This window comes from Bufo gargarizans, chromosome 6 (assembly GCF_014858855.1).
Source record: "Bufo gargarizans isolate SCDJY-AF-19 chromosome 6, ASM1485885v1, whole genome shotgun sequence".
In the NCBI taxonomy this organism is placed as follows: Eukaryota; Metazoa; Chordata; class Amphibia; order Anura; family Bufonidae; genus Bufo; species Bufo gargarizans.
This window is the reverse complement of record NC_058085.1, coordinates 115,794,019-115,812,761: the sequence shown is the minus strand read 5'-3', so window position 1 is coordinate 115,812,761 and position 18,743 is coordinate 115,794,019. Positions and strand designations below refer to the sequence as shown.

At 47.8% G+C, this 18,743-nt stretch overlaps 1 protein-coding gene across 1 annotated transcript; it reads left to right on the top strand.

The window, feature by feature from the left end:
• Positions 1-16,263: 16,263 nt before the first annotated feature.
• LOC122941867 (rho GDP-dissociation inhibitor 1-like) lies at positions 16,264-16,827 on the top strand. Its single transcript, XM_044299343.1, has one exon. The coding sequence runs from the start codon at positions 16,264-16,266 to the stop codon at positions 16,825-16,827; it is 564 nt and encodes a 187-aa protein (XP_044155278.1).
• The last annotated feature ends 1,916 nt before the right edge of the window (positions 16,828-18,743 follow it).

Below are 18,743 nucleotides of genomic sequence, written 5' to 3'. Positions count from 1 at the left end.
GGAAAGTGACATCACAAGTGTGCCTTTGAGGCCATTGATTGGCTGCAGCAGTCACGTGTTGTTGATATGATTTCAGCACTGCAGCCCTGCAAACACACACCAGCAAGGAGGACCGAAACAGCAGTGCTGGAGAAGTGGGCAATTCAGCAGGTAAGTAATGCATATTTTGTTATTTGATGCAATCCCCTGCCCATGCTTCCTAATCTTGGACAAGCCCTTTAAGGCCTCATGCACACGACAGTATTTTTTCACGGTCTTCAAAACGGGTTCCGTTGTTCCGTGATCCGTTTTTTCTTCTGTGTGTCTTCCTTGATGTTTGGAGGATCACCAGACCAGAAAAGTGAAAAAAAAAATCTAAGTCAAGTTTGCCTTGCAAATGATAGGAAAAAAACGGACACGGATCACGGACGCGGATGACAATCTTGTGTGCATCCGTGTTTTTTCACGGACCCATTGACTTGAATGGTTCCGCAAACCGTTGTCCGAGAAGAAAATAGGACAGGTCATATTTTTTTGACGGACTGAAAACACGGATCACGGACGAGGATGACAAACGGTGCATTATCTGAGTTTTCAACTGACCCATTGAAAGTCAATGGGTCCACAGAAAATCACGGAAAACGGAACAACGGACACGGAACACAACAACGGTCGTGTGCATGAGGACTAACTCTTGCAGTTTCACCTTCTTTTATAGGTTTCACGTTAATGATATTTGCTGTCCTTTTTCTTAGGGCCCATTCAGACAGCCGTATGAATGAGTCCACATCCGTTCCGCAATTTTGTGGAATGGGTGCGGACCCATTCATTTCAATGGGGCTGCAAAAGATGCAGACAGCACACGCGATTCTGTTCCGTGGCCCTGTGGAAAGAACAGAGCACGTCCTATTCTCGTCTGCAATCGCGGACAAAAATAGGCATTTTCTATTATGGTTGCGGCCATGTGCGGTCCACACACGGACGGTATCCATGTTTCGCGGATTCGCAATTTGCGATTCTGCACAACACTACGGCCGTCTGAATGGGCCCTTAGGGCTGTTTCACACGAGCGAGTCCATTGTGGAAATCACGCTCCATGTGCGAGTGTGATCCTCCGCTCTGGACTTGCAGGAGCCCAGCATTATCATGATTTATAATGCTATGTGTCTCTGCTTGACCTCTCTTCTACAGGAGCATTTTGAATGAGCAGTGGTCAAGCATGCGCCCTGCAGCTCTGTTCATTTCTGTGAGGCCAACATAAATAGCCGAGTGCTGTTTTATGTCAGCCCCATCAATATTTCATGGAGCGGCAGGGGCGCATGTGCAGTCATTCAGAAAGGAGGAAGGGATGCACCAGGCCACCTGTTCGATGGTGGTCCCAGAGGTAAGTCTCCCAATAATCATAGATTTATCACTTAGGACTCATGCACATAACTGTGGTTGTTTTGCAGTCCACAAAACATGGATACCGGCCATGTGCGGTCCACAATTTACGGAACGGCTGGCCCATAATAGAACAGACCTATCCTTGTCCGTAATTCGGACAATAATAGGACATGTTTTATTTTTTTGCGGAACAGACATACGGACACAGAATGGAAACACAGAGTCATTTCCATGTTTTTGTGGCCCCATTGAAGTGAATGGATCCACATACTGGCCGCAAAAAAACTGAACGGACATGGACAAGAGACACATTCGTGTGCATGAGCCCTTACCCTGTGGAGGTGGATAATCCCTTTAATAAAAAAGCTTTAAAGGGGTTCTCCGGAATAATGATTTTTTACTAAGTGCCCATAGCCTGTCCATGTTCAGGCTGCGGAAATCATTATTCCTGGAGAACCCCTTTAAAAGTCTGGTTAGTGACTGGGCAATATTATAAGAGATTAGGAATATCCACGGCACTCCAGTTAGAGTATATGCAATTATTTTTAATAGTCAAAAGGATGTTCACATCACTTAGTTTTCCATACAGTGTTGTTTATATCCAGGAATAGACAAAGTATATTGGCCACATTCCGTTCCCCGGACGTTTCGATCTGTAATTAATACATAGTCTTTTAAGTTAAAACTGGTATACAACGTACAGAAAATAAATGAGTGAGGGAATGAATAAAGTAAAATCAAGAACTGAATAGGTAAAGGTCCAGACATAAAGGGTTAATGCTGTAGGGTAAAAGGATATATTTCTAGGCGTAGTAATAGAGGGGCATAATGAATGAGAGATAAAGTGAAGGGCTATCAAAGTGTGGAATCGGGAGGAAAGAAATTATGTAGGCATTTCAGAAAAAAATGTATAGGGTAAATTTACCTCATTTGTGGCAAGAGGGTAAGAGTAATCCTGGATGTAATGCTCGTTTGTCTAGGGAGTTCTATAAATGGCGGGTGACATCAGAGTTAGTGACGTCATCACGCCGAGGTCTTGCGTGTGCGCGCATGCGTAGGTGCGCATAGGTTAATGAGTGGCCGGAGGCCAGTGCGATACAACATGGGATTGAAGATGTGCGCATGGGAAATGCAAAGAATATGTGTAGTGAAGGACTGGCAGTGTGGGTGAGACTGGAGCTCGATGTGTGTGAGGAAATGAATGAAGTAGAGTGGCTAGTAGGCGCGAGATATGAAAGGGGAAAAGAATGATGCCAATAAATAAAGGATAAACTAATACATGAATTAAATAACATGAATTAATAAATATAAAGCAATATGAATTATTATAAAATATGTAAAGGCATAGGAGGACTATATTCTGGAAACACAATATTGCATAAATCAAATAATTTATCTCAATTGACATTAATAAAAAAAAAAAAGCACAAATCAATATGAAAAAAGACATTTTGACTATTAAAAATAATTGCATATATTCTAACCGGAGTGCCGTGGATATTCCTAATCTCAGATTATTTTTTCTCTCACGAGCACCCGGATCATATAATAGGAGTGCAGATCACATACCTCCATAATTGGGTAATATTATAGACAGGTGATGCTGACTAGAAATAGCAGATGTTAGAAGAATTAAGATGGACAGAACTGAACTGTGGCTACAAAGGGGGAAGTTAATAGTTAATTTTCTAAGTATCTGTACAGGTTATGAGTGGGTGTTTTGTGGTGTGTACATACATAAAGGAGGGTGGTAGGGGAGAGTTGTGAATTCGATGGTGTGGTATAAGTGCAGGGGGACTAAAGAAAAGATGCGGTGTGTGGCTTGTACTGCTTCCTCACATTCTGTGTCATAGAGACATGCTGTGTTATGGGTGTAGTAGCAGGGGCTCAAAGGGCTGCAACGTGTGAAGCATATAAGCTGGACTGTTTGGACTGTTGCACTGCAAGTATATTCTAGTCCTATGCAACAGTATGCCTTTAAAGTTGCATATGCCTGCCATTGACACCCAGAGGAAAATAAACTAAACGGCAGAGCCTAAAGGTGTGTTATTATATTATAAAGAAAAAAGGCTAACATGATATTTGGATGCTTGGTCATGATAAAGGGGCAACTTTAATAAGTTGCATTTTAGTAGTGCTCCAATGTGACTATTGCTAAATATTTTAAAGTGTAACTGCCATTTTACTACCAAAAATTAAATGCTGAAGAGAAGATATTCATGAAGCTTTATTTTTCAGTTAATTTTACCTTTCTGATGTCTGTATTCAGTCCTTAGCAACCCTATTTCTCTGTGCCTCTATTTCAGCATCTTCTTACAATGGCCTCTGCTGCACTTCTTGTAGTGATCTTTGCCATGTCCTTGAGGCCATCCTGTATTTCCCTAACTTGACATAACCCCTTGCTCTCCTCACATAAACTAGCAAGACCAATTAGAATGCAGATAACTTCCCTGACTACTCCAGAGCAGTGTGTATCCTCTCACATACAGCTGACCAGAGACAGACAAGACCAATCAGAATGCATATAACTTCCACCACTACCACAGAGCAGTGTGTCTCCTCTCACATACAGCTAACCAGAGATAAGCCCTGCAATTACATGAAATCAGTAAGCATTTGATTTAGCCTCTTAATAGTTACCTGTCATCTCTGCAGCTGCTCCCTCATTCTCCTCCACACTGACAGGAAGGGGGGACTGCTTTAGCTGCTAATATCTCTAGTTTGATACGAGCTAGAGATATGGGCTTTGTATTGACTGAAAGCTTGACATTCCAGGCTTTCAGACAATACCAGAATAACAGCAATATGTTCAGTACAGGGTAAGAGATCGCTGATAGAAAACGGAGGTGGACACTAAGCACAAAAGTGTGAGCTCCTACCATCAGCTATAACCTTCCTACAGGGGCTAAGCTAAATCAGTTTTTAGCTTAGTTTCTGTAGGAGGCAGACCTCCCTGCTTTGTAGGTCTGCTGATTTTTTAAAAATATTTTTTTTTCTTTTTTCCTTTCTTCTAGCTGGGTTACAGGCAGTCCTAGCTGCATGCGTTCCCACCCAGGAGACAGGAGACCAGGGGGTCCCCAAGCCCGTTTCTCCTTCCCGGTCTCCAGAAGACAAGGAGGACCAGAGGTTCCCAAAGCCTCTGCATCCCACCAGCCTTCAGGTCACCACGACCACCCACTGTCAGGATCTTGCCCAATTCCGCAGGTCGCAGTACCTGATCAGACGGGGATCAGGTACCAGCGGTCAATCAGGACAAGCACTGACACTACACACTCTATCGAATTTGATCACTCTGCTTCCTACAATCTACCAGATTGCACGGGAGATCAAATTGTTGCCAGTTCCTTCTAACAACTAATAAACTTCTGAGATTCGCATTTTAAATATTGCCTGTGCTAGGTTAAATAATTGGTTTTAATAAAAATTAAAAGATGTAAAAAACAGAAGCATACAAATATACACAGAACAGTTTTTAAAATAAAAAGGATGAAAGAAAACTGACGCCTACTTTACTCACACAGAGACCTGCAGCTATCAGGTCCTGAGGCAAGACAGAAGGACACGGATCCTCAATCAATCGGATTGGCCTCAAAATGGGGAACTCGGTACAATCTGCTCTGTCCAATTTATAAGAATTGGTCGAGCCAATCTGTAAACCCGCCTTTAAGGCGTGACATATGGGTTGGCTGTGGCTTTTATGACCGGTCAGTCACGCTAAAATCTGGTCTAAAATGGATTTCTGCCCATAACTCTATACAGGAGAATGCCCGCCCGACAATTGTGGGCTTATTTTTTATATCTCAGTATTGGGGTCACAGGGGTACCAAACATGGGGTGTCCATATGACCCCAATCAGAAGAACTGATTTTCTGAGCCAGGATTTAACATAAGTGGGTGGTTTTTGGTATGTGTGGCACCGTCACCTCCTGGCCCTTAAAATGGCGTACCTCAATAATCTCTATTGAACTGTATTTTCGAGTTATGACCGGAGTAAGATTTTTGGATTTTCCCAATAACAGCGAGGTATGGAGAGCAGCTTGTCACCACCTTCCGGAAGCATGCCGCTATCATAAAGTAATAAACCCCTTTGAAGATGTCCACTATACAGGCATGTTTATATAAAGTGTTGTGGAGGCCAGTGATCGTTGTCACCTCTGGGTCAGGGACTAAGAAGTTTATGGCGATGGTCTGGTTTAGGATGTGGGGGAAGATGGAGAGGGAGAGAAGGGACAGTTATTTGTTTGAATAAGGGGGAGCTCAGAGTCAGAGAAGGGACAGTTATTTGTTTGAATAAGGGGGAGCTCCGAGTCCCCAGAACACAGGACAAGCACTCATGATCGGTATGCCACACCCACAATAAGTCCCCTCTGTTCCAGTGTAGCAGCCCTCCCCAAGGGGCCGCACACTGAAGGAGGTGACCTGGCTGGAATCAGGGGGGTAGAACACGCCAGATAAGTGAGTATGCTTAGCTCAATCCCCCTCCCTTCCTCCTCCCTCCCCTTATCAGGTTGCCTCATATGAATGACCCCCCACAGAGGCCTTGATTCCTCCATACATCACCCTCCTGTCTAGGGGGAAGCAAGAGAAGCCTCTTCTTGCGCGCTATGACCTCCTTCTCTACAGGTCTGAAGCAATATATAAAAAAGCAGCACACATGGGTCTCCACGACCATTCCGGAATGCACCAGCCACGCCGTGATCGCAGATCCTCAGCAGTCACCAAGACAGTAGAAAATAGAAGGCGACAGCAGCATCTCTGGTATCTTCTTTATTGATGAGACTTCTATGAACGTGTACACAAAAAAAAACAAATGCAGCATTTCGGCTACATACATGCTTGATAAAGGCTGTAGCCAAAACGTTGCATTTTTTTTTCTTTTCGTGTACACGTTCATTGAAGTCTGGTCAATAAAGAAGATACCGCTGTCGCCTTCTATTTTCTACTCCTTCTCTACAGGGTCTTTTCTCCTGGGGCCACTGTCTAATTTGGCGCACCCAATCCTGTTCTCCGCCAGGGCCACTTGTAATTGAGGGCCCTGCTTCTATGCAGCCTACATCCGATCTGGCTCCCCGCGAGTACATCACACCCGGCCGGCATCTTCGTTCGGCCAGGGCTTGTAGCGGCAGCACCCCTATATTAGCAGGGGGAAGGGGAAGCCTCTTTAGGGGGGGTGTATGGATCGGGGTATCAGCTTCCCCTCGTTACCGCTGGGGACCGGCTCCATTGTGGGGGCGGGGCATGATGTTCTCCCCACTTCCCCCTCCTTCTTCTTCTGTCTTCTGGCACAAATTTTGGGTGCTTTTTTTCTGCACTCCGCCCACTTCCTGCTTCAGGTCTCTGGCACAAGGCACCTCCGGACAAGCTACATTGAGGGACACAGGCCGTGTAAGTGTAGTGTCCCACTAGGTAAAGGTGGGCACTACACAAGGGTTAATGTGTTTATTGCATTTATTGTCATGTGTATGCATTTCCCTGTATTATCTGGGTGTCAGGCCTGTCAGGGTGCAGTTTAGCCTCCCAGGCGTTAGAGGGAGCTAGAAAGCCCTAGTTATATATAGGACAGCCCAGACAGGTGAGAGTTAGTGTATTCCAGGGGACTAGAGGAGTCACCTAGTCAGCCTGAAGTTCCTGAGGCTAAGGATAGCTCAGTTGAGACACCCCAGTAGTAGGAGAGCACCTCCTGGGAGAAACCTGCAGCCACCTTTCCAATCCAGCAGTGAAGGCAGCTAGGAAAAGAAGGTATTGTAACCTTAAGCAAGTGCTAATACTGGAGGAAGGATTTTTATACTAAGGATTTAAGCCAGCAATTAGGCATCCGGGCCTTGGGATCCAGCCAGCTAGAATAGCTGTGGGGATAGAGCAGCATTGTACTGCAAAGCATTAACTGTATACCCTCCAAGTATCTTGCAAGATTGAAACCTGCTGAGCTATTAAGTAAACCTGCTGTGCATTTGTACTATAAAGGACTGCATTATACACCACTGCAATTGCTTGTATAAAGTTAGACTGTTTCCTGAAGTAAAGCAACGTTTGGTTTACCAACTGTGTACTCCATTAATCCTCCTGCAAACCGGTGTGCCACCGTTACAGGCACTGGCGTCACGATCCTTAAAGGGACCTTACCTAAGGCACTCAAAATACCTGCAACATCCAGGGTACCTCACACACCATCAGGCCAGGTCCCTACATCCAGAGTGTGCCCCAGAGGAACTAGTGTCTACCTCTCCTTCACTGTCGCATGCCTGCCCAGGGTTCTCCTCAGAAAAGTGAGTAACCCTCGATTGCCCATAACCGTGACCTCACTCTCGCTATACCCTGCAGGTCTGGCGTGCTGCATAAATTGGCATCACGAACAGGATTCGATCATTCCTGCGCCATTGCGGATACAAAAACTGTGTGCTGTTGTTTGCCTTAAAGTGACCAAGCCCTAATTGCTTTATTTAGAATTGCTGGGCCAAAGAGAACTGTAATAATTTGCGGTGTGAAGATAATATTGTCTGGACTGTTTACCGTTGGCGTAAGCCACCGCTTGCTGTCAGTGAATAGACAGCGATGTGTCCAAAGATGGCCGCTTAACCTGACTGGATTACAAGTGCGCCTCGTGGGACCCGTTTGGCGCGGGAAAAAAAAGGGACTTTGGCGCGAAAAAGAACGAGGAGGAAGATCGCCGCCCTGTCTGGAAGAAAAGGTGCCGCCTACCTGAGTCCCGGAGCTGCGAGAGGCCGCGCCCACCTGCTGACGCTGTACGCAGGACGCTCAATGCACGTAGCCACGCATCTTGCGAGATCTGGTGCAAGCATCACCGGAGTAAGTACAGACTTTAATCTTTTGCTGGCTCCTTCCGATTACTTTACCGGAACATTCCCGACCCCTGCCAGGGCACCGGAGAAGGTCCCCTATTAGTGACCAAAGACTTTACCTGGAAAAAAAAAAAATTACATTGCCGCTCCGGTCCGCTCCGCTACATTTAAAGGGCCATACCCGCCTATTAACACCATGTCCGCACCTGAGGAAATCGGGCAGGTGGCCCCAGTCGTGCCTTCTGAAGTACCCACAGCCGACCCTAGGGCCCCTGCCGCCGCGGCACCGCCAAGCCTAATGCCGTTAACCATGCCGTATTATTTTGGGGCCCCCTGGTTCCCACGTTATTCAGGGGAAGCCCATAAGTTAAAGGACTTTAGGGATCAGATACTGGCCTTGTTCCGGCTTTATCCCATATCTGCCAAACAACAAATGGAAATCCTCCTAGCTCAGTTAGAAGGGGCCGCCCGCAGGGAAGTCATGTCATGGCCCTGTTCTGAGAAGAGTAGCCTGGAACAGATTTTTGATCGCTTGGGCACCACATTTGAGGCCAGAACGGTGTCAGAAGTTAAAATGCGTTTCTTCAGCAGAAAGCAGCAGCCTGGCGATTTTGCCCTGTCCTTACAAGAGACACTGAGAGCTGTAGTCCAAGTGGATCCCAAAGAAGCTGAGGACCAGGACAGGACTCTTAGAGAGCAGTTCATTGCGGGAATAAGTACTGAGCATTTAAAGGGCCAGCTACGGATGTTGTCAGCTCAACACCCCCACTGTACATTTTTGGATTTTAAGGAATTGGCCATCAGTATACTAGGCCAGAACCCTGCCGCAGGGCCAGCAGCCTTCCCTGAACCTCAGGCTTGTCAGACAAAGACTGTTAATGTGGGGCCTGCAGGAGTCAGTCAGGCCACCCAGCCTCCAGTCACAGATGTAGTGGCAGCACTAATGGAGCAAGTGAACCATCTTACTCTAAGCTTAGAGAAGGTGTGTAAGAAAATAGAGGAGTGGGAGAGACCATTGTTACTGGAAGATGAAGGCCCTTTCCCTCCAAGACTCCCACCTGCCTATAGGGATGTATATCCAAAAGAACCTCATGGGCGACCGAGTTACCGGTCCAGAAGTAGAAAGCAGCCTGTCTGCCACCATTGTAAGAAATATGGACATACTGAATCAATGTGCTGGCAGTTAAACGGGCAACCCCTGAGGCAGAGGACCGCCCCTCGGGAGGTAGAACAGTAGGTCCAAAGAATCCAAGCTGGATGCCTAAGTATGTTGGATCCCGTCCAAAAATTACAATATGTATCAACAGGATACCCTTTGAAGCCCTGTTGGACACTGGGTCACAGGTCACCACTATTCAATGGCCTGCCTTTGACAAGTTCTGGGATCCAAGTCTCCTCACCCAGCCATCAGAGTCCTGGCTAGATATCATTGCCAGCAACGGTAAGCCAGTGAAAGTCCATGGGTATTAGGAACCTACCCTTCAGGTGGGAGAAGCCACCCTGCCACAGCAAGGCGTGATTGTGGTACAAGCAGGAGATAAAGGAGGACACCCTGTGATCTTAGGGACTAACGTTCTAAAAAATTGTTACTCCGAAGTGCTTTACGCATTGAATCAAACTATATCTTCAGCCTCACCTGCTTCCAGAAGAGTTATTCAAAAGACTATCAGTGTGCTGTGTGCTCAACAAAGGTTCGCCAACAAAAAAGGAGAAATTTGTACTGTCCGGATCCGGGATAACCGGACGGTAATTCTGCCTCCAAATTCCCAGATCATCCTGTGGTGCCGTGCTGTGTTAGAGATCCAGGGCCAGGACTATCAAGCCCTAGTGGAACCTATTCCCATTGAGAATCATCCCTTCATACGGACAGCCAAGAGCCTGGTGACCGTGTCTCAAGGTAAAGTGCCGGTCCGTTTAATTAACTTTGGTGATCATCCCGTTACTCTCCTTAAACACTGCCCCGTTGCTCAGTTTTTTCAGGTGTCTTTCCAGGATGTGATCCGTCTGCCTGCCACGGAGGCGTTCCAGACCACGCAGAGCAGCAGCCTCCCTATGACATCCTGGTGGGAAAAACTACATGTGGGGAACGAATCCACCCCAAAGGAGCAAATAGAGGGAGTCCTGAATCTGGTGAAGGAGCACCACCAGGCTTTCAGCAAGCACTCCACGGACTACGGAGAGGTCAGTGTAATCAAACACACCATACCCACTGGCTCTCATCCTCCTATTAAGGAGAGATACAGACCCATACCACCTACTACCTATCAGTCTGTGAAAGAGATGATACAAGAGATGAAAGACTTTAATATAATCTGGGACAGTCATAGTCCCTGGGCTGCGCCCCTAGTTCTTGTCTGAAAAAAAGATGGCAGCATAAGGTTTTGCGTGGATTACAGAAAAATCAATCAAATCACCCACAAGGATGCATATCCATTGCCACGCATTGAGGAGTCCTTGACTGCCCTGGGGTCATCAGCCTATTTCTCTACCTTGGATTTAACCAGTGTGTACTGGCAAGTACCCATGGCCCCAGAAGATCGAGAAAAGACTGCTTTCACTACACCTATGGGCCTGTTTGAATTCAATTATATGCCGTTTGGACTGTGTAACGCTCCAGGAACGTTCCAGAGGCTGATGGAACGTTGTTTAGGCCATAGGAATTTTGAGACTGTACTAATATACCTGGATGACGTCATTATATACTCCAAGACGTATGAGAACCATTTAAAGCACCTGGGTGAGGTGTTTCAAGTTCTTACTAAATATGGCCTCAAAATCAAGCCATCCAAGTGCCACCTGCTGAAACCAGAGGTCAAATACCTCGGGCACGTTGTCAGTGCCGAAGGAGTACAGCCTGATTCTGATAAACTTGCTGCTGTCCGCAACTGGCCTACTCCTACCACCGTGAAAGAGGTAAGAAGCTTTCTCAGTTTTGCAGGGTATTACAGGGTTTCATCCCGCATTTCGCACAAATTGCGGATCCCATCCAGGAACTCCTGAGGGGGCATCCAAAGAAGAGCCCAAAAACTCCTATTCCTGTTGAATGGAACGAAGAACGGGAAATTGCCTTTCAACTCCTAAAGAAGAAGTTGACTGAACCCCCTGTCCTGGGTTACCCAGATTATCAGAAGCCGTTCCACCTCTACACAGATGCCAGTAAAAGAGGCCTGGGGGCCGTGTTGGCTCAAGTGCAAGATAACAAAGAGAGGGTAATTGCCTATGCCAGCAGATCTCTGAAGGGAGCTGAAAAGAACGACCAGAACTACAGTTCCTTCAAGCTGGAGTTTCTTGCCTTAGTGTGGGCTGTGACCGAAAAGTTTAAAGACTATCTCGCTGCCACACCATTTGTTGCCTTCACGGACAATAATCCCCTGGCGCATCTGAATACAGCCAAATTAGGGGCACTGGAGCAAAGATGGGCCTCCCGCCTTGCCAACTATGACTTCACTGTGAAATACCGGGCAGGCCGCTCCAACGATAACGCTGATGCTCTGTCGCGGCTTCCCACTACAGAGGCCCCAGATGAACCAAAAGATGCCTGGGAAGAAGTGGAAATGCCAGTGTTCTACAATAAATTTGCCCAGCAGGATAATATCCGTACTGAAGACCTCCCTGCTGCTGATCCTCCCTCATCAGATGGTCCTGAGTCCAGAGGCGATCAAGAAAGGTGGATTAAGCTCCAGTCCAAAAGTAGAGTCCTCGGTGAACTGCTCGACTTCCTTACCAGTGGGAAAATCCCTGAGAGAATCCGCAGGAAGAGTGCAGACCCAGAACTAGCGAGACTGTGGAGACATCGCCACCAACTATTCCTTCAAAGAGGCCTGTTGCTCAGAAGGAGTCTGGATCCAGTGTCCTGTGATAGAGTATATCAAATTCTCATACCACGTCGAGATGCCAGCCTGGTGCTGGATATGTATCACAACCAGTCCGGACACTTCGGCGTGCAGAAGACTGAGGCCACCATTCGCAGAAGATTCTATTGGATTGGGATGAGAGAAGATATTGAGAAATAGTGCCGAGAATGCACTGCCTGTGCTGTGGGGCGAACTGAACGCCATGACCAGAGGGCGCCTCTCCATCCTATCGTAAGTAAAACTTCTTTAGAACTTGTTGCTATTGACCATGTGAAGTTGGAGCCGAGTCGTTCAGGGTATACTTGTGCCATGACTATTATTGATCACTTCACTAAATTTGTCGTAGCAGTGCCTGTGAAAGACCTGACAGCTAAGACTACAGCAGAGGCGTTCTGGAAGCATTTCCTGCTGCCCTACGGCTGCCCAGAAAGGATCCTCACCGACCAAGGGTCTGCGTTTGAGTCACAGCTGTTTCAAGAGATGTGCCTGCTGCATCATTGCCAGAAAGTCCGGACCACCGCCTATCATTCGCAAGGTAATGGACTCTGTGAAAAGATGAATAAAACTCTCATTGAAATCCTGAGAGCAGTACCCCCTGAGACGAGGGGCGATTGGCCTACTCTGTTGCCATTAGCTCATGTATACTTACAACAACACCATTCATTGTTCCACCGGTTACACCCCGTTCTATTTGATGTTTGGCCGACAAGGGAGGTTGCCTGCGGATCACTCCCTGGGTGTGCAAGTGCCGGATGTGATTAACCCACTGCCAATGACTGATTGGGTAGTGGAGCACCAAAGACGTCTTCTCAATGCTAAGGAGATCGTTCAGGAACGCATGGAGAATGTTCGGGAACGGCAACAAAAAGACTATGACCAGGCTGCCCATGCGGAACCCCTAGCTCTTGGAGACAAGGTATGGTTGAAAAACAACCACCGAACCAGCAAGTTGGACAGTAAATGGGAAAGGATTCCCTATATTATTTCTGCCATCCCTAATGCTGAAGCACATATTTACCAAGTCTCCAGAGAAGGTAAAGGTTCTCAAATTTTTCATAGGAATCGTCTAAAGCCTTGTATAGAAGGAGAACCGGCGGCAGAGGATATGTAGCCTGAGTCTTCTGAACCGGAATTGGCAGCTCCACCTATGGACCCTATGCAGGCTGTGGAGAACTTAATCTATGACAAAGAACTGCTCCATTGGTTTCTCACACCCTGGTTGAACTTGATGGTTCTGGCTCCACTTCCTGTTAGCCCTCAGCCTCAGAACACTTTACCTCTACCAGGGGGCACCCACCTGTGAGGTTTGGAGACTACATTATGGGCCCAGGTAGCCCCTCTTGGGAAACCCCGGTTTAACTCTTTGTAAGCCTGGGTACAGACTCATGTTATCCTTTGAGCCTCCAAGGACTTACGTTTGTTTGCATTTTCTATGGACTACTCCTGTTTTATTATGGACTATTTGCACTTAAAGTTTTATAATGGACTATCCTGGTATTATTGATACACTGCACCAGGTCAGCGCCCCTATTCCCTTACATTATCCTGAGAGAAGAGAACGACGCCCCTTTTCACCGAAACTTGCTCCTTAGCCAGTGGAACTGCCTGATGTATACATATAATGTATTTCGCAAATGTAGATGTGTTTTCCTGCTTTGCATTATTTTTCTCTATTTCAGAAGCAGTATCCAGCTGGGCAGGGCCCCTTTCATGTTGCGCCGAGGACGGGCAACGTCATAGCGTGGGGGTATGTAGTGTCCCACTAGGTAAAGGTGGGCACTACACAAGGGTTAATGTGTTTATTGCATTTATTGTCATGTGTATGCATTTCCCTGTATTATCTGGGTGTCAGGCCTGTCAGGGTGCCGTTTAGCCTCCCAGGCATTAGAGGGAGCTAGAGAGCCCTAGTTATATATAGGACGGCCCAGACAGGGGACAGTTAGTGTATTCCAGGGGACTAGAGGAGTCACCTAGTCAGCCTGAAGCTCCTGAGGCTAAGTTTAGCTCAGTTGAGACACCCCAGTAGTAGGAGAGTACCTCCTGGGAGAAACTTGCAGCCACCTTTCCACTCCAGCAGAGAAGCCAGCTAGGAAACAAAGGTACTGTAACCTTAAGCAAGTGCCAATACTGGAGGAAGGATTTTATATACCAAGGATTCAAGCCAGCAATTAGGCATCCGGGCCTTGGGATCCAGCCAGCTAGAATAGCTGTGGGGATAGAGCAGCATTGTACTGCAAAGCATTAACTGTATACCCTCCAAGTATCTTGCAAGATTGAAACCTGCTGAGCTATTAAGTAAACCTGCTGTGCATTTGTACTATAAAGGACTGCATTATACACCACTGCAATTGCTTGTATAAAGTTAGACTGTTTCCTGAAGTAAAGCAACGTTTGGTTTACCAACTGTGTACTCCATTAATCCTCCTGCAAACCGGTGTGCCACCGTTACAGGCACTGGCGTCACGATCCTTAAAGGGACCTTACCTAAGGCACTCAAAATACCTGCAACATCCAGGGTACCTCACACACCATCAGGCCAGGTCCCTACATCCAGAGTGTGCCCCAGAGGAACTAGTGTCTACCTCTCCTTCACTGTCGCATGCCTGCCCAGGGTTCTCCTCAGAAAAGTGAGTAACCCTCGATTGCCCATAACCATGACCTCACTCTCGCTATACCCTGCAGGTCTGGCGTGCTGCATAAGCTCTTCCCTTCCTACAGGATCTAACCTACCACCCTCATCCTCCTACCTGTCACTACAGGGTTCTCACTATGTCCGAGCCCAGACCTCAGGCCCCAAAGCAGGTGGTTAGGTCTGTGCGCCATTTTGCATGCTCTTCATGTCGTTCAAAATTCCCATCTGGTCAGCTAGATCCCGTCTGCTCTTTGTGCTTTGCTCCACCGCCAAGTGGCTCTGACCCTGACGCAGTTGCCCCTACTGCTCAGCCCATATGATGGGCGTGCTCCCTGTCAGAGATGGTACAGGACATCTCCCATACCAACAAAGCCATTGTGAAAATACTGGGGCATTTGTCTGCAAGGCTGTCCTCTGACTAGTCTGACTCTGGGGATCGTGGGGCTCATTCCCATCACGGCCCTCCTGCAAAACAAGCCAGACCACTCGCCTCCAGAAGAGTCTGCGTCCCCTGTTTCTTTTGCCTCTCCACCACCTTCCAGGGAGTTGCGCTCAGACATGTCCTCCTTGGAAGAGGCATGTTCAGAGGGACAGTTTTCAGATGCAGACTTTGTCTCTCCTGAGGACCTGTCTTCAAAACTGTCCTCTATGGTGGATAATCTCATTACAGCGTTTATAGAAACCTTACAGGTTGAAGACCCTGCACCCTCATCGGCCGGCAAGAGTTTTTCCTTCAGGAGGTCCGCTCGCCCAAATGTTTCCCTAACCACCCGGATTTTGATTCCTCTCTTTCGAAGGAGTGGAATTTTCCCGACAGACATTTTGCTTTGACAAAATGCTTAGATGTACTTTATCCCTTTCCGGAGGATTTGACAAAAAAGTGGTCGTCCTCACCTATCGATGACCCTCCAATATTCTGCTTGGCTAAACATGCCACTTTGCCTATGGCGGATGGGGCTTCCTTTTCTGACCACAGGAAAAAAAAATGGGAATCTTTCGCTAAATCATCCTTTGAAGCACTGCACCCAGTATTTGCCTCTACATGGGTGAGCAAAGTTATGGGTGAGTGGGCAAACAAACTACGTCAGGGTCTCTCCTCGGGGGACTCCTCGGAGGAGCTTTCCGATATTGCTCTGCAACTCTCCCATGCCAGTTTGTACATTTGTGAAGCCTCTCTGGACGCAGCCAGACTAATGGCTAGCTCGTCAGCCCTTTTGGTGGCTATTTGCCGTACCCTATGGCTCTCCTGCTGGGCGGCAGATAATGCCTCAAAGCGGGCCTTGACGGCTCTCCCCTTTTTGGCAAACGCCTGGATGAGATTATTTCTGATGCTACAAGTAGTAAGAGCACTCATTTACCGCAGAACAGAGCGCGTTTCAGCAAGTCAAAAAAAACGTAGGCCACTTTTTCACCCCTTTCGGAGTTTTTCCAGCTCCAAGCGGCCAATCGACAAGTCTACCCCGGATCAGAAGCGCAAGCCTTCCTTCAAACCTCGCCCTTCGTGGGAAGAGGGGAGCACACGGCGGGGAGTGTACCGCCATTATTCGCCATTCCTGAGGGTGGGAGCTGTAAGAGCGGGGAACCGTACCGGCAGAGGGTGCCCTCTCTAAACATGACTGAACACGAACCCACTTCAGAGCAACTGGCGCAGATTGCAGCGGAGAACGAGGAGGACGAACATTCGGTGAACTACAAGCCCCCAGCCCAGAAAACTATCGAGGAGATACAAGCTCTGGACCAGGATAATGAGAGTCTGCGCAAGTACAAGGAGGCTCTGCTGGGCGCCGTTCCCAGCACAGTGGACGCTCCAAATGTCATTGTCACCAAATTGACCTTTGCTTATGAAGATGCTCCAGGCCCCCTCGAGTTGGATCTAACAGGAGAACTTAAGAAGTTTAAGAAAGAATCATTCATCCTTAAAGAAGGCGTGGAGTACAGAATTAAAATCAGCTTTAAGGTCAACAAGGAGATTGTGTCTGGACTGAAATGTCAGCAGCAGACGTACAGGAAAGGTGTAAGATTGCACAAGACAAACTACATGGTTGGAAGTTATGGCCCCCGTGCGGATGAGTATGAGTTTCTCACTCCCGTGGAGGAAGCCCCCAAGGGTATGTTGGCCAGAGCCTGTTACAGTATGAAGTCTCTCTTCACTGACGACTATAAGAAAAAGGAGTAGAACCTGAACATCTGTAAAGATTGGAAGAACTAGGTCTGCCCAGAGATACCCCCGGCGGGAGTCTATAACAGCCCTTTGTCCTTCAACTCTCTGAGAGCAGCTGCCGGATTGTGTCCCAGTTTTGTATCATGTGGTGTCTCCCCCCACAAGCTCTTCCTTATGCCCCTTAAAAAAGAGTGGATGACCTTTCTGAGCATGTTACTCAACACCTTTGAGGCCAAGGTACTCTTGCCCCCAGAGAAGCTATCCACCCTCCGGCTTCAGATTCTTCCCTTGTTGCGGCCCCGTCCTCTTCCCATTCGTCATTGCATGAGGGTTCTGGGTCACATGGTCTCTGCCTTCGAAGCAGTACCCTATGCTCAATTCCATACCAGGACTCTTTAGCGAGCCATTCTAACCTATTGGGACCGATCCCCAGCCTTTCTGGATCGGCCCATACGCCTCCCTGCCCCGACCCGCCGGGCCCTCCGAAGGTGGTTGATTTCCCCGATGCTGACATCGGGCCACTCTTTCCTTCCCCTCCACTGGACAGTGCTGACAACGGACGCAAGCCTCCGGGGCTGGGGGGGAGTGTTGGAAAAATCTATCTGTTCAAGGAGTGTGGTCATGTGAGGAGCGCTCCCTCCCAACCAACATTCTGGAATTGAGGGCTATTCATCTCTCTCTACTTCATTGGACCGACCATCTCCAGGGACGTTCGGTTCGAGTTCAGTCTGACAACTCCACGGCTGTGGCGTACCTTAATCACCACGGCGGCACCCAGGGTCCAACAGCCATGGCAGAAACAGCACTGATTCTCAGCTGGGCGGAGAGCCATGTCCCGGCGCTGTCCACAGTTTACATCTCCGGCTTCGACAACTGGATTGCCGACTTCCTCAGCTGGGAGCGTCTCGATCCTAGCGAATGGGCTCTTCACCCAAAGGTTTTTCTAGCCATCTGTGAACGATGGAGTCGGCCAGATGTGTATCTCATAGCCTCCCACTTCAACCACAAGGTCGATAAGTTCGTTGCAGGGTCCAAGGATCCCATGGCCCTGGCGTGCGACGCCCTCGTGGTTCCGTGGAGTCGGTTCATGTTTCCCTACGTGTTCCCTCCTCTTCCCCTTATTCTGTGTCTCCTCTGGAAAATAAGATCCAAAGGTCTGCCCGTCTTTCTCGTGGCACTGGATTGGCCACGCCGAGTGTGGCACGCATCCCTAGTCGCCCCTCTCACCGACGAACCCTGGCGTCCTGCCCCATCTAATCCTCTCGAGTAGTCGCTTCACACTCTGGATTTGGTTCAAGCCGTTCGCATCTATTTGTCACATACAATTAGTTGGCCAGATCAAGAAAACTCTCCAGGAGGTAGATGTAGTAGATGTATGTGTGTCAAAGTCAACAATCAAGAGAAGACTTCACCAGAGTGAATACAGAGGGTTCATCACAAGATGTAAACCATTGGTGAGCCTCAAAAACAGGAAGGCCAGATTAGAGTTTGCCAAACAACATCTAAAGAAGCCTTCACAGTTCTGGAACAACATCCTATGGACAGATGAGACCAAGATCAACTTGTACCAGAGTGATGGGAAGAGAAGAGTATGGAGAAGGAAAGGAACTGCTCATGATCCTAAGCATACCATCTCATCAGTGAAGCATGGTGGTGGTAGTGTCATGGCGTGGGCATGTATTGCTGCCAATGGAACTGGTTCTCTTGTATTTATTGATGATGTGACTGCTGACAAAAGCAGCAGGATGAATTATGAAGTGTTTCGGGCAATATTATCTGCTCATATTCAGCCAAATGCTTCAGAACTTATTGGAAGGCGCTTCACAGTGCAGATGAACAATGACCCAAAGCATACTGAAAAAGCAACCAAAGAGTTTTTTAAGGGAAAGAAGTGGAATGTTATGCAATGACCAAGTCAATCACCTGACCTG